The following is a 13,541-nucleotide window of genomic DNA, read 5'->3' on the forward strand; positions in this document are numbered from 1 at the left end:
GGACGCGATCGTGCGACTCTACCCGTGAGCAATCTCCCAACTCATGTCTGGTAAATAATCCGCAATAATCCGTCGCCATGGCGGACGCTGCGGCAAGACAACTTCAATATGAATATAAAGCGGTAAGTAACATTTGTTTATTATAAATAATATGCGTAATACAACTTCAAGTTCTATATGTACCTATGAGATAAGTTGTTTAAGTCAGGATGTTGACAGACTCCGAATAGTTGTGATGTTACCGGACGTATAGGTTACGTTTATTGTTTTCACTGAGCGCACTGATATTTTGTAATTTCATTACCTGTTTGACAATACTTCTTGCAGAATTCCAATCTCGTTTTACAAGCTGACGTACGATTGATAGAACGTCGGAGTAGAGATGAAGCCACGGGAGAAGTTATGTCCCTTGTGGGCAAGCTTGACGGCACTCGGATGGGCGATAGAGCCCAACGTACCAAACCGGGAAAGGCTGAAGAACGTAAAGCGAAGTGAGTTTACTGTGAAGCATATACTAAATTTAAGTTCAAGAAGAGTATTTTCAATTCGAAATTACTCTGTTGGAATATATCTTGTAAGTCATTATGTTAGGTATGAAATGAGTATTTATTCACATTTGTAAGTTTGTATATTGTTTTATTCGTGACCATATTACATGTCACTATTAATTTCCGTTCAGGCGACAAAAGCGTGATGAAGCGCAATATGATTTTGCAAGAATGAAAGGGGCTACATTACTTTCGGAAGGAGTCGATGAAATGGTCGGTATTGTTTATCGACCAAAAACACAGGAAACTCGGCAGACTTATGAAGTACTGCTCAGTTTTATTCAAGAAGCCTTAGGTGATCAGCCTCGTGACATTTTATGCGGCGCGGCTGATGAGGTTTTAGCAGTACTAAAAAATGACAGATTGAAAGAGAAAGAAAAGAAAAAAGAAACGGAAATGTTACTCGGCACATTAGCAGAGGAAAGATTCGCACTTCTGGTAAATCTTGGGAAAAAGATAACGGACTTTGGAAGCGACGAGAAGAGTACAACTAACGAGGAGAATATTGATGAAACATATGGGATTAATGTACAATTTGAAGAGAGTAGCGAAGAAGACGACGAAGATGTTTATGGAGAAGTAAGAGACAATGATGAGGACGGGGATGAAGGTGAAGAAGCTAATGACGATCGAGCTATACATGCTGAAAATGTAAGTTAAATAATTTGCTTCGTTTAAACAGTACGTTATCCCTTGGAAGAATTTGTTTAATTTATATATTTTTCTTAACAGCTTGGAGGTGCAGAAGAAATGAAGAAAGAGAAGCCACTGCACCCGTTAGACATAGATGCCTATTGGTTGCAGCGAAGACTCAGTAGAATATATGACGACGCAATGGTTTCCCAAGCAAGAGCTGCCGAAGTGCTTGCAGTTCTCAGAGACGCTGGAGATGACCGTGACTGTGAAAATCAACTAGTTCTTTTACTCGGATACGACTGCTTCGATTTCATTAAACAGCTAAAGAAATATCGACACATGAGTAAGTACACTTAAAGACACACAATCTCTTATCACATTATTTACAATTATGTTATCAATTTCAGTCGCATACTGTACGATGTTGGCGTCTTCACAATCTGACTCGGAACGGCAAAAGATCCGTAACAAAATGAACGACGATCCCAGTTTAGCGAAGATTCTCCGGCAACTGGACACAGGCAAAGGAGACGATGACGCAGATGAAACCATGGAAGCAAGAGCTCAACGTAAAAGAAGAGAAGAGAACGAGGACACCGGAGGTCCTGGGGGCCAGGTACAAGGAACAAGAAACATAATAGACCTGGAGGACTTAATATTCGCCCAAGGAAGTCACTTCATGGCCAACAAACGATGTCAGCTGCCAGACGGTAGCTTCAGAAAACAACGAAAAGGCTACGAAGAAGTCCACGTCCCAGCCTTGAAACCAAAGCCCTTCGCTGAGAATGAAAAGTTACATCCTATCGATCAACTGCCTAAATATGTACAACCAGCATTCGAAGGATTCAAAACATTAAATAGGATCCAGAGTAGATTGCACTACGCAGCATTGGAGAGCGATGAGAACCTCCTGCTTTGTGCACCCACAGGTGCTGGTAAAACTAACGTAGCATTACTGTGCATGATGCGAGAGATAGGAAAGCACATAAACGACGACGGGACGATCAATGCTGATGAGTTTAAAATTATATATGTGGCTCCGATGCGCTCCCTGGTGCAAGAAATGGTAGGAAACTTCGGTAAAAGGCTGGCAACGTACAACCTAACGGTATCCGAATTAACGGGTGATCATCAGCTAACAAGGGAGCAGATAGCCGCGACCCAGGTAATAGTATGCACCCCGGAGAAGTGGGACATAATAACCAGGAAGGGGGGCGAGAAGACGTTCACCTCGCTGGTGAGGCTGGTGATAATCGATGAGATCCATCTGCTGCACGACGAGCGAGGACCCGTCCTGGAGGCCCTCGTCGCCAGGACGATCAGGAACATCGAGACGACCCAGGAAGACGTCCGTCTGGTCGGCCTCTCCGCTACCTTGCCAAACTACCAGGACGTAGCTGCGTTTCTACGGATAAAAACGGACACTGGACTCTACTACTTCGACAACAGCTTCCGACCCGTCGCCCTGGAGCAGCAGTATATCGGCGTCACGGAAAAGAAGGCGCTGAAGAGGTTCCAGGTGATGAACGAGATCGTCTACGAGAAGACTATGGAACACGCGGGAAGGAACCAGGTCCTCGTGTTCGTGCACTCCCGGAAGGAGACCGGGAAGACGGCTAGAGCTATCAGAGACATGTGCTTGGAGAAAGACACGCTGGGACAGTTCCTCAGGGAAGGGTCGGCGTCGATGGAGGTCCTCAGGACGGAAGCTGAGCAGGTGAAGAACCAGGAGCTGAAGGATCTGCTGCCTTACGGGTTCGCTATCCATCATGCCGGCATGACCAGGGTCGACCGAACCCTGGTCGAGGATCTATTCGCCGATAGGCATATCCAGGTCCTCGTGTCGACGGCCACGTTGGCTTGGGGTGTGAACTTGCCGGCTCACACCGTTATTATCAAGGGCACCCAGGTTTATAATCCTGAAAAGGGTAGATGGGTAGAATTGGGTGCTCTGGACGTTTTGCAGATGCTGGGTCGAGCTGGTCGACCGCAGTATGATACCAAAGGCGAAGGCATCCTGATAACCAATCACAGCGAGCTCCAGTATTACCTGTCTCTGTTGAACCAGCAGCTGCCCATCGAGTCGCAGCTCATCAGTAAGATGTCCGACATGCTGAACGCGGAGATAGTGTTAGGCACTATTCAGAACATCAGGGATGCGGTTACTTGGCTCGGTTACACGTATTTGTACATCCGGATGCTGAGGTGTCCGAACCTTTACGGGATCAGCTACGACAAGCTCAAGGAAGATCCTCTGCTGGAGCTGCACCGAGCCGACTTGATCCATTCCGCTGCAATCGCTCTCGATCGCAGTGGGCTCATCAAGTACGACCGCAAGTCCGGAAACTTCCAGGCCACCGAGCTGGGAAGAATCGCCTCCCATTATTATTGCACCCACGAGACCATGTCGACGTACAACCAACTTCTGAAGAGGACGCTGAGCGAGATAGAGCTCTTCAGGGTGTTCTCCCTGTCGGGGGAGTTCAAGAATATCAATGTCAGAGAGGAGGAGAAGCTGGAGCTGCAGAAGCTCATGGAGAGGGTGCCGATCCCCATCAAGGAGAGCATCGAGGAACCTAGTGCCAAGGTCAACGTGCTTCTTCAGGCCTACATCTCCCAGCTGAAGCTGGAAGGGTTCGCCTTGATGTCGGACATGGTCTTCGTGACGCAATCGGCGTCCAGACTCATGAGAGCCATCTTCGAGATCGTCTTGTTCCGGGGCTGGGCCCAGCTGGCGGACAAGTGTCTTTCCCTGTGCAAGATGATAGACCGTAGGATGTGGCAGTCCATGTCTCCTCTGAGGCAATTCCGGAAAATGCCCGAAGAGATCGTTAAGAAGATAGAGAAGAAGAACTTCCCCTGGGAGAGGCTATACGACCTGGGGCCCAACGAGATCGGGGAACTCATCAGGGTCCCTAAACTCGGTAAGACCATTCACAAGTACATTCATCAGTTTCCGAAGTTGGAGCTCTCCACGCACATCCAGCCAATCACGAGGAGCACCCTGAGGGTGGAGCTGACTATTACTCCGGATTTCCAATGGGACGAGAAGGTGCACGGTGCCTCGGAAGCCTTCTGGATCCTCGTGGAGGACGTCGACTCCGAGGTCATCCTTCACCACGAGTACTTCCTGCTGAAAGCCAAGTACGCCGCGGACGAGCACCTCATCAAGTTCTTCGTTCCAGTGTTCGAGCCGCTGCCCCCTCAGTACTTCCTCAGGGTCGTGTCGGACCGCTGGATCGGCGCCGAGACCCAACTTCCGGTCAGCTTCCGGCATTTAATCCTGCCCGAGAAGAACTTGCCACCCACGGAGCTCCTGGACCTGCAGCCTCTCCCCATCACCGCCCTCCGTAACTCGAAATTCGAGAACCTCTACTCGGATAAGTTCCCCCAGTTCAATCCTATCCAGACCCAGGTCTTCAACGCGGTGTATAATTCCGATGATAACGTGTTTATCGGAGCCCCAACAGGGTCGGGGAAGACGACGATAGCAGAGTTTGGAGTGCTCAGACTTCTCATGCAGAACCCTGAAGGGAGGTGCGTCTACATGGTCAGCAAGGAGGCTCTTGCGGAGCTCGTGTATCAGGATTGGTTCTTCAAGTTCGGTCAGCTGTTGGGGAGGAAAGTCGTCCTGCTGACTGGCGAGACCGGGACGGACTTGAAACTCCTGGCCAAGGGACAGATCATCATAACGACCGCGGATAAGTGGGACGTTCTATCTCGGAGATGGAAACAGAGGAAGAACGTGCAGAACATCCAGCTCTTCATCGTTGACGAGTTACAGCTGATCGGCGGCGAGGAGGGGCCCGTCCTGGAAGTGGCTTGCTCCAGGGCGAGGTACATCTCCTCCCAGCTGGACAAGCCCACCAGAATCATTGCCTTGTCGGCTTCCTTGGCAGATGCCAAAGACACCGCCCAGTGGCTGGGTGCTCCTGCTTCGGCAACCTTCAACTTCCACCCTTCGGTCAGGCCCATTCCCCTGGAACTCCACGTCCAGGGGGTGAACATCACCCACAATGCGTCCCGTCTGGCAGCCATGGCGAAGCCTGTGTACAATGCGATCTTAAGACACGCGCCACATAAGCCCGTTATCATTTTTGTGCCTACCAGAAGGCAGGCCAGGATGACCGCGATAGATCTGCTTACTTTCGCCGCTGCAGAGGGTCAGCCGTCGAAGTTCTTCCATGCCGAGGAGTCGGACATCAAGCCCTTCCTGGACAGAATGGCGGATAAGACCCTGAAGGAGACCCTGTCTCAAGGTGTAGCTTACCTGCACGAAGGCCTTTCCGCCGATGATAGGCACCTGGTGGAGCAGCTCTTCGAGAGCGGGGCCATCCAGGTTGCCGTGGCCACGAGGGACCTCTGCTGGGGTCTGTCCATCAGCTCCCACCTGGTCGTGGTGATGGACACCCAGTGCTACAACGGGAAGACCCATGCCTACGAGGACTACCCCATAACCGACGTCCTTCAGATGGTGGCTCGTGCCAACAGACCCCTGGAGGACGACGACGCCAAGTGCGTCCTGCTCTGCCAGAGCTCAAAGAAGGACTTCTTCAAGAAGTTCCTCAACGAGCCGCTACCGGTTGAGAGCCACCTGGACCATAGACTCCACGACCACTTCAACGCGGAGATCGTCACCAAGACCATCGAGAACAAGCAGGACGCGGTGGATTATCTCACCTGGACCTTCCTTTATAGAAGGCTCACCCAGAACCCTAATTACTACGGACTTCAGGGAGTGACTCACAGACATCTTTCGGACCATTTGTCGGAACTTGTAGAGAGCACCCTGGGCGACCTGGAGCAGGCCAAGTGCGTCGCGGTGGAGGACGAGATGGACACGGTGCCGCTCAACCTGGGCATGATCGCTGCCTACTATTATATAAACTACGCCACCATCGAGCTCTTCAGCTTGTCCCTCAACAATAAGACCAAGATCAGGGGCCTGCTGGAGATCATCTCCGCGGCCGCGGAGTACGAGACCATCCCTGTTAGGCAAAGGGAGGAGAACTTGCTGAGGAGCTTGGCGGCCAGACTGCCGCACGCTCCCCAGGTCACCAGGATGGCGGATCCGCACGTAAAGGCCCAGCTCTTGTTGCAGGCGCATCTCTCCAGGATACAGCTGGGCCCTGAGTTGCAGAAGGACACGGAACTCGTCCTCGGCAAGGCTGTTCGCCTGATCCAGGCGTGCGTGGATGTCCTTAGCTCTTCGGGGTGGCTTGCTCCTGCCGTAGCCGCCATGGAGCTGGCCCAGATGGTCACCCAGGCGATGTGGTCCAAGGACTCGTACCTGAAGCAGCTGCCGCATTTCACCAGCGAGACCATCAAGAGGTGCACCGATAAGGGCGTGGAGACCGTCTTTGACGTCATGGAGCTAGAAGATGACGATCGTAACAGGCTCCTGCAGCTGACCGATGCTCAGATGGCCGACGTCGCCAAGTTCTGCAACAGGTATCCTAACATAGAGATGTCCTACGAGGTCCAGGATAAAGATAAGCTGCACAGCGGGGGCACCGTCAACGTCATCGTTCAGCTCGAGAGGGAAGATGAGATCACCGGTCCGGTTGTCGCACCCTTCTTCCCGCAGAAGAGGGAGGAGGGCTGGTGGGTCGTCATCGGGGATCCTAAGAGCAACTCCTTACTCTCCATTAAACGACTCACGCTCCAGCAGAAGGCGAAAGTCAAGCTGGACTTTGTCGCTCCTGCTCCTGGACAACACTCGTATACTTTGTACTTTATGAGCGACGCTTATCTCGGATGCGACCAGGAATATAAATTCACCATCGGCGTCGGGGAGTACGAGTCCGATGTCAGCTCCGGATCCGAATCGGACTGAAGATAAGGTGGACTGAGTGTTGGATATGCATTTTGTACAATTTTCTACCCTTCCGGAGGATAGACTCTGCGACTTCCGGGGCCCTTCAAGAGGAGGGAATTTTTCTACCCCAGGAGTGGAAAATGTAATTTAATTTAAGTGTACAGCCGTCCCTCAATTTACCCTGAGTACCCGTTTAGAGCGAGTGAAAATCGCGGCGCGTAGAGTCTGTCGGTGCAAAGAAAAAAAAATATTGGAAAGACAAACCGCGTAAATTGTGTTTTAATTTACCGCGTAAATTGAGGGAGGGGTGTAGTTAGACGTGGGTATCAAAGACATTTCTGTTATCAAGTTAGATCGTCCTGAAATGTGACCGACTATGTACAAATCCACCCCCAGAAGAATTCCCAGTTATAACTGAAAGGGAAATTTTACTCGAAATCGAATTTCGATTTTACATTCAGGATAATTGAATTACATTTTCCGGGCCACTGCGAGTAAACTCGGATTGCTTGCAACTAATTCTGCCTCGTTTTTTTTTTTTTTTCTGAAGAATTATCTGGGCAGATAGACGATAGAGTTTCTGTATTTTATTAGTAATATCGATAACAGTAAAACCGAGGTACCTATTCGTTAACAAAGTATTGTAATTATCGACGGTCAATCGGCGTATTAATTATAACGATTTCTCGGGAATGTACAGGCGTGTGTTTTTTATGCGTTCTTTTATTTACTCTTAATCATGAATCTTAAAATTAACGCCCCGCCATCGAGTGTGTAACGATCCTTGCAAATTTGCAAATCTGCGAGTTTACCAGGAGAAAAAAATTTCGAGAGATTTGTCGAAAAAATAAAAAAGAAAAACTCGTGGGAGCTCGCAGTCCTATCTACGGTAGCTGAGAAATCGTGCTAATAAATCCAGGGCAAATTAACGTCGCTTCTTAAAACATTAATTATTTATGCATACATGTAAGGCTCTGATAGGAACACGCATTAAGAATACAATGTTGTCGTCTCGGAGATTATTATAAATTATCGATCGCACGCGAGGAGCCTCGATCTTGGCGAGAAAAAAAAATCGGCTAATTTTGAAAGAGCTTGCCGAAATATTTTTAAGCCTAAAGAACATGTAAAAAAGGGCGGTATGCGTTTTAGAGCGGTGCGAAGTGGTAATTGACGCAATTAATTTTTAACATTCGGGTATCAATTATCGGCACCGATAATTTAATACAACATCTGGTCGAATTAGTTTCACGCTATTCGGGTTTAAAAGAATCTGCGGGGAAATTATTAGAAATATTGCGCGATATGTCTGTAAATTAAAGCTCGGTGGCAGATGGATTTTGTAAAAAAAAAATTATGAGCGCTTGTTGGAAAATATTTGTATTTTTCGAGGCTCCTCGCAACACGTGGTGGACCCATGTAAAAATTCCCATTTTGTTTTCTAATCTTTCAGTCCTCGCCGTGTAAACGTAAAAATGTCTCGCTGATTAGAGACCGATTACGAGTACTTTTTGTTACATTTCCTTATTTGGAGGCTTCTTGGAGCGACCGTTTCATTCCTCTCGGTGTTTTCCTCTTTTATTATCTATCTTTCTGTTAGGCTTTATCAAGAAATCCCGAGGGACTCGCGATTAATCTTAGATTATTAAAAACGCTTGGATATGCCAGGAAAGATTTTCTCGAAGCAGACTCGGACGAGAAGGGACGGATGCCTTGTTTTTCTTCTTTTTCTTTATATATATATACATATATCTTTATGTTAATCTGCACGATTAGATATTTGTTGCTTCCCTTTCTGTTTTGCAATAGTGGTTATTCGGAGGTTTTTCACGCCTTGGGGATCTAGAGGTGCGTTTTTTATGGTAGAAGAGAAACACTGACTAGACTTAATTAACATTTGCGGATTATCTTCCATATCTGGACATCGCTTTTCTCGCTTTTCCCGCAAAGATTTATCAAAAGTCTCCTCAAAATCGGGAAATTCTTTCGCAAGGGCCTTCGATAGTCGTAGCTGATTGTCACGGAAAATGAGAGAAAGAAAAAAATAAAAGTGCGTATAAAAAGGATTTAAAAGTCAGTCGGGGATTTTCATTTCCTGTTAATCTTAATTCTAAGGTTCATCCAAAATTAACGTGGGTTCATAATCTTCTGGTATCGATCTCTTCGATTTCATTTCGGGATTCTGCATCTTCCGGCACCGATATTGAAAGCTTAGGAAGATATGACGAATAAACAAATTCTGGATGCCTGAATACAGGGAACGTTATCATCGGCGATAAAAAATGGTAACTCCGACTAATGGCACAGCTGATAGTGGTTTGTCCGTTAACAATTGTCGAATGATCAATTAGAAATTATTCCTCGTCTCCCTTATGCAATGCCGAGTACAAATCTACGGTATAAATTACGCGCACGTTAAAAGCGACGTGATTTGTTTATAAGTACTAGTTTGTTTAAAAGTACTCTAAAAGTAGCCCTAAGCAGTCTAGGTCAGTGTTGCTGTATATCTCATTACACTCGAGAGACATCTCGCAGTTGTTTCCGACATTTGGAAAGTGACTTTTTTTCTTTTCCTCTCGGTGTAGGTCCGATTTCCTTGGAATAAAAAAATCTCCCCGTACAAAGATTAGCAATAATTAGATCCCGGGATATTTCCATTATCTCGGTGCCATTGTTGGCTGCTCTTGGCACAGTCTCGACTTCGGTGATGGACCATTTACATCTTAAATTGCCATTCACGGTTTGCGAGATTTCGTCGGTACTTTTCTCCGCAAAACGTCGCGTTTTTTTTTTGCAGTTTTTAGGCTCGTTAATCAAGTACCTTGGAAGTCAATCGGTGATTATTTCTGTCTTTGTTTACATGCACTTCTAGTTTAATAGGACTCAGGCTAGTGTCTTTAAAATCTTTTAGTGACATCTTTTCTCATTATCATTCAAAAGTACTCCGCACTCATCCGGCTCTATGTGCAGTACCGAGCAATACCAAGTGACGCTCGTTGTTTAAACAATGTCTCATTCTTCGGTACACTCCCTGAGACTAGACGTAACAACGTTATGTTTATCTTTAGTATTCGCGTTTATCGATATTGTTAATCCGACTCGAGTCTACTGAACTTTGTCCCAACTAAATCTACGTCAACAATTGCCGCGCGTAATTGCGGTGTTTATTGCATTATCCGCGAGAATTCATGAAAATCGGCGAAAGGTCGAAACAATCGCTTAAACAACCTCTCGTTTTACGAGCAAGAGGGAGGAATTCATTCGAGCATGAATTAAAAAAAAAAAGAAAAAAAAGAAATTGCACATCTGTCGATTGTTACTCCACCTCGCTCTCTTTACTTTTATTAATTTTGTCCCTTTCTCGAAGAATTAAAGTCTGCGCTCCGAGGTCTCGTTTTCATCCCGTTCGAGCACTTTTCGGTCGCGTTCTTTTCCATTTAATGAGATTTGATATCCAATCGGCCCTTTTTTTTCCTTTTTTAACTCCTTATTGAATACTATCGATGACACTGTCGTCGAGGGTGTGCAGCCAGTTGAAGATCATCATGTTCCTCTCGTACTTGGAGAGCTGTTTCCCACGTTCTCTCTCGACATCTCTTACGGTTAGGGGATGATTTCCACTTTTGCGACCTACCAAGCTGGTTGAGATGCTGGGAGCTCCAGGAACCACTAAAGTTGCTCCAGGGTTGGTTTGGGCTGCAGATGCTGCAGCTTCCAATCGGTCCAGGTTGAACTCGCTCTGAGACAGTCTCTCCAAGGCTCGATAGGTCGTCAGCAATCTGAAGATAAGGAACAATTGTTAAAAAATGTATTCATCTCCCAGGCTACATTTTTTCCCCGGGAAAATTTTGTGATTTTACATTTTTTTTTTTTTTTCGACAGGGTATGCTAAGTTTGTATCATCCTATTCATATATTCTGTAGACTGGTATTTCATAAATTTATAACATATAATGGTGAGACCCTTTCGATGTCGTTTTTAAGTCGTGTTAATCACTAAACAAATGAGAACTTCTGGGGCGGTAATGGGGTAAAAAATTTCAATTTTGAGAATTTGGCCACCTTCGTCTGATGTAGTTTTGGCGGACTTTCTTGTTCACAGATCTGACCAGGTCGGCAGCGGTGAATGGGATCGTCTGAGGCTGAGGAGGGGCAGGAGCTTGCTGGGCAGCTCCTCCATGGGGACTGGGAAGCTGCGAAGTGCTGACGACGTCCCCGACTGCTACCCAGGTGCTGCACGACCTGGAGGCATGGTCCAACCTGGCCTGCTCCAGAAGGAACCCGTTCGTGTGGGCGGCATCCAGGGCCAGAGATGAAACCGCCGATCTCAGGTTCCGGGGACCGCAGGCGTCCGGACTGGGAAGCTGGGAGACGTCGCTCGTGCTGAAACTCTTCTGCAGACCCAAGGCGGAAGATAAAGCTCCGCAACTGCGGATCAGGTCCGTCTCCTCCTCGAACCAGAGGATTTCAGGAATATCCGCAGGCCTGGGCAGACATGGTAAAATTAATCAAATTGAGTTTCTGTATTGGTCAATATGTTTTTTTTTTTTAATAATTTTTATCAAGGGAACGAATTGTTGGCCGGCTCCCGAGGTTTCTCGAAAGGTCACGTGGTCCTGCCAGTGACATGAAATTACGCACGATTAGGTCAGTAATTGAATCTCGCCGAGCTTTACTAGCTGACCTATAACCTCATGGGCTGTGTGCATCTCTTCATCCATTTACGACACTTTAACTATGCAGGTCGATAATGCCGTTGAGGTATAAAATCTAAAATTTCCTCGGGACAATTGGCTTCGAAATAAGCAATATATTATCGGGTGATTAATTATTAATGTGCTCTGTTTATCGCAGGAATTGATTTTCGGGGAATTCTTTTGGTAACGTCCCTTTCCAGAGTGTAGAAATAATCTAGTAATCTCGAAATAGGGTGAACCGAGGACAAAGCTTGGTTCTTAAATGTCGTTTTCTGGGAGATCATCTTGGGGTGGGTCGACCCAAGTAATTTGTCTACGGGGTGAGATTAAGGTTCGACACGTTATATCTGGCCAATTGCGTTAACACGGGATTACTCATCGTCTCACCTGTTGCTCTGGATCTGTCTGGTGTCCGGATTAGGTGAGGGGCCGCGTCCACCTAGCGGGACATCGCCGTACGACTTGAAGGCGACGAGCCGATTGCCGGCCTTGACTTCGCTGGCGATAGACGAGACACTGAACAGGGATAAATCAGTAATGACGCTTTCGTGGCTAGGAGACCGCAGCATCCTGCAGGCGACCTGTAGAACGGGTGTCTGTACGGTAGTCAAGGTGTTCGTGGCCGGTGGCACCGGTGAGGCCGGCTTCTGCTCCGCCTCGAACATTTCGTCCTCGATTTATCGGCCACCGTCCACCCTAATTCACTCAAACTGCACAGACAGTATCGTCGGACGTGAACAAACGTCCCACGCGAGTTTCAGCCCCGAATCGCCATCGGTTGCGGAGATATACGGGGATTTAACGTTCCTCGGCCGGCGCCATCTTGGCGGAGCCACGCACGCGCGGAGGGGAAAATCGGCCTTCGGACCCTACGCGAAACCGATCGATCACGATCTAAAACCTCGCATCGGTCGATCGATTAGCGTTAATCGCTCTAATTTGTCGCACTTTTCGCTTGAGCGGGTCGAACGTTCATCGGCGCCATTTTAAAGGATGCAGGCGCCTCTGAGTCACGATCTACGGCTCCGGGAAATCGATTTATCGGTCCCTTTTGTGGCGAACAACGGGAAAGGCTCTTCGAGAAGCCTTTGCTGCGATTTCTTCAGGGTCCTCTTCCTATACCGTTCCCTCTTTCTGCTCCAGGAAGCACTCGATCCGCATTCCCTCCGGGAACCTGAAGAACGAGGCAATGGTTGATAAATCAATTGTTTACAAAGGCTGTATCACTTTTCCGTCTCCTATATTTAATTTTATTATTAATTAGTCGACGCAGGGTCACGGGGAAATGTTTGCATGTAATATTGTCATCTCCTCGGGGAGGAAATAGATTATCCTGACGGACGTAACGAGTCGCCTTGTCTGCCTTTTCGCAAATTCTGACGTCGCAATTTCACGGGTTTTATTCCAAGCATTATCTTCAAAGCCCCTTTGTCACACAAAGAGACACGTAGCATGGACACACGTATCGATTTCCCGTCTTCTGGCGGTCAAAATGTCTATTTCCACGGAACACTGAGTGCAAACACGCGCCTCGAGTCTCTACGTTAAATAAACGTTTACGGTACATTCGGTCAACATTTCCTTTCACGTGATTTGTATTATCGTCCGCCCAGGGCGAAGTACACAAAAGGCATTTATTATGCATTTCGTCGTTCACTTTCCGATATAATCGTTTTTCTTTTCAAATTTTCTAAGCAAAAGTGACACGAAGAGGGCACGAGCGATTTCCTCCGTTCCTCTTTTTCCTGCCCTTTCTTCCTTCCTGTCAAAGGGACACTCGACCGAGAATCTTTCGCAAAAATGTCGCCCTCTCTACGCCGACGTACCGGAAATGTTGCTTTGA

The 13,541-nt window shown here is 47.5% G+C and overlaps 2 protein-coding genes across 2 annotated transcripts; one reads left to right on the plus strand and one right to left on the minus strand.

The window, feature by feature from the left end:
• The first annotated feature begins 3 nt into the window (after positions 1-3).
• LOC105700295 (putative U5 small nuclear ribonucleoprotein 200 kDa helicase) lies at positions 4-7,699 on the plus strand. The gene is made up of 5 exons (XM_012426008.1): positions 4-122; positions 328-491; positions 680-1,199; positions 1,281-1,527; positions 1,592-7,699. The coding sequence occupies exons 1-5, from the start codon at positions 78-80 to the stop codon at positions 7,018-7,020; spliced, it is 6,405 nt and encodes a 2,134-aa protein (XP_012281431.1). The 5' UTR covers positions 4-77; the 3' UTR covers positions 7,021-7,699.
• A 2,165-nt stretch (positions 7,700-9,864) lies between these two features.
• On the minus strand, positions 9,865-12,447 carry LOC105700266. Its single transcript, XM_012425942.1, has 3 exons — positions 12,086-12,447; positions 11,064-11,486; positions 9,865-10,781 (listed from the first exon to the last, which is right to left on the minus strand). The coding sequence occupies exons 1-3, from the start codon at positions 12,361-12,363 to the stop codon at positions 10,490-10,492; spliced, it is 993 nt and encodes a 330-aa protein (XP_012281365.1). The 5' UTR covers positions 12,364-12,447; the 3' UTR covers positions 9,865-10,489.
• Between the last annotated feature and the right edge of the window lie 1,094 nt (positions 12,448-13,541).

This window comes from Orussus abietinus, unplaced genomic scaffold (assembly GCF_000612105.2).
Source record: "Orussus abietinus isolate OABI.00-Male unplaced genomic scaffold, Oabi_2.0 scaffold18, whole genome shotgun sequence".
In the NCBI taxonomy this organism is placed as follows: domain Eukaryota; kingdom Metazoa; phylum Arthropoda; class Insecta; order Hymenoptera; family Orussidae; genus Orussus; species Orussus abietinus.

Coding starts and splice junctions, on each gene's coding strand:
- LOC105700295 (XM_012426008.1), top strand. CDS start 78: ATGGCGGACGCTGCGGCAAGACAACTTCAATATGAATATAAAGCG. Junction 492..679: donor GCTGAAGAACGTAAAGCGAA/GTGAGTTTACTG, acceptor ATTTCCGTTCAG/GCGACAAAAGCGTGATGAAG. Junction 1,200..1,280: donor GAGCTATACATGCTGAAAAT/GTAAGTTAAATA, acceptor TTTTCTTAACAG/CTTGGAGGTGCAGAAGAAAT.
- LOC105700266 (XM_012425942.1), bottom strand. CDS start 12,363: ATGTTCGAGGCGGAGCAGAAGCCGGCCTCACCGGTGCCACCGGCCACG. Junction 11,487..12,085: donor AGACAGATCCAGAGCAACAG/GTGAGACGATGA, acceptor ATGTCTGCCCAG/GCCTGCGGATATTCCTGAAA. Junction 10,782..11,063: donor CAAAACTACATCAGACGAAG/GTGGCCAAATTC, acceptor CCTTATCTTCAG/ATTGCTGACGACCTATCGAG.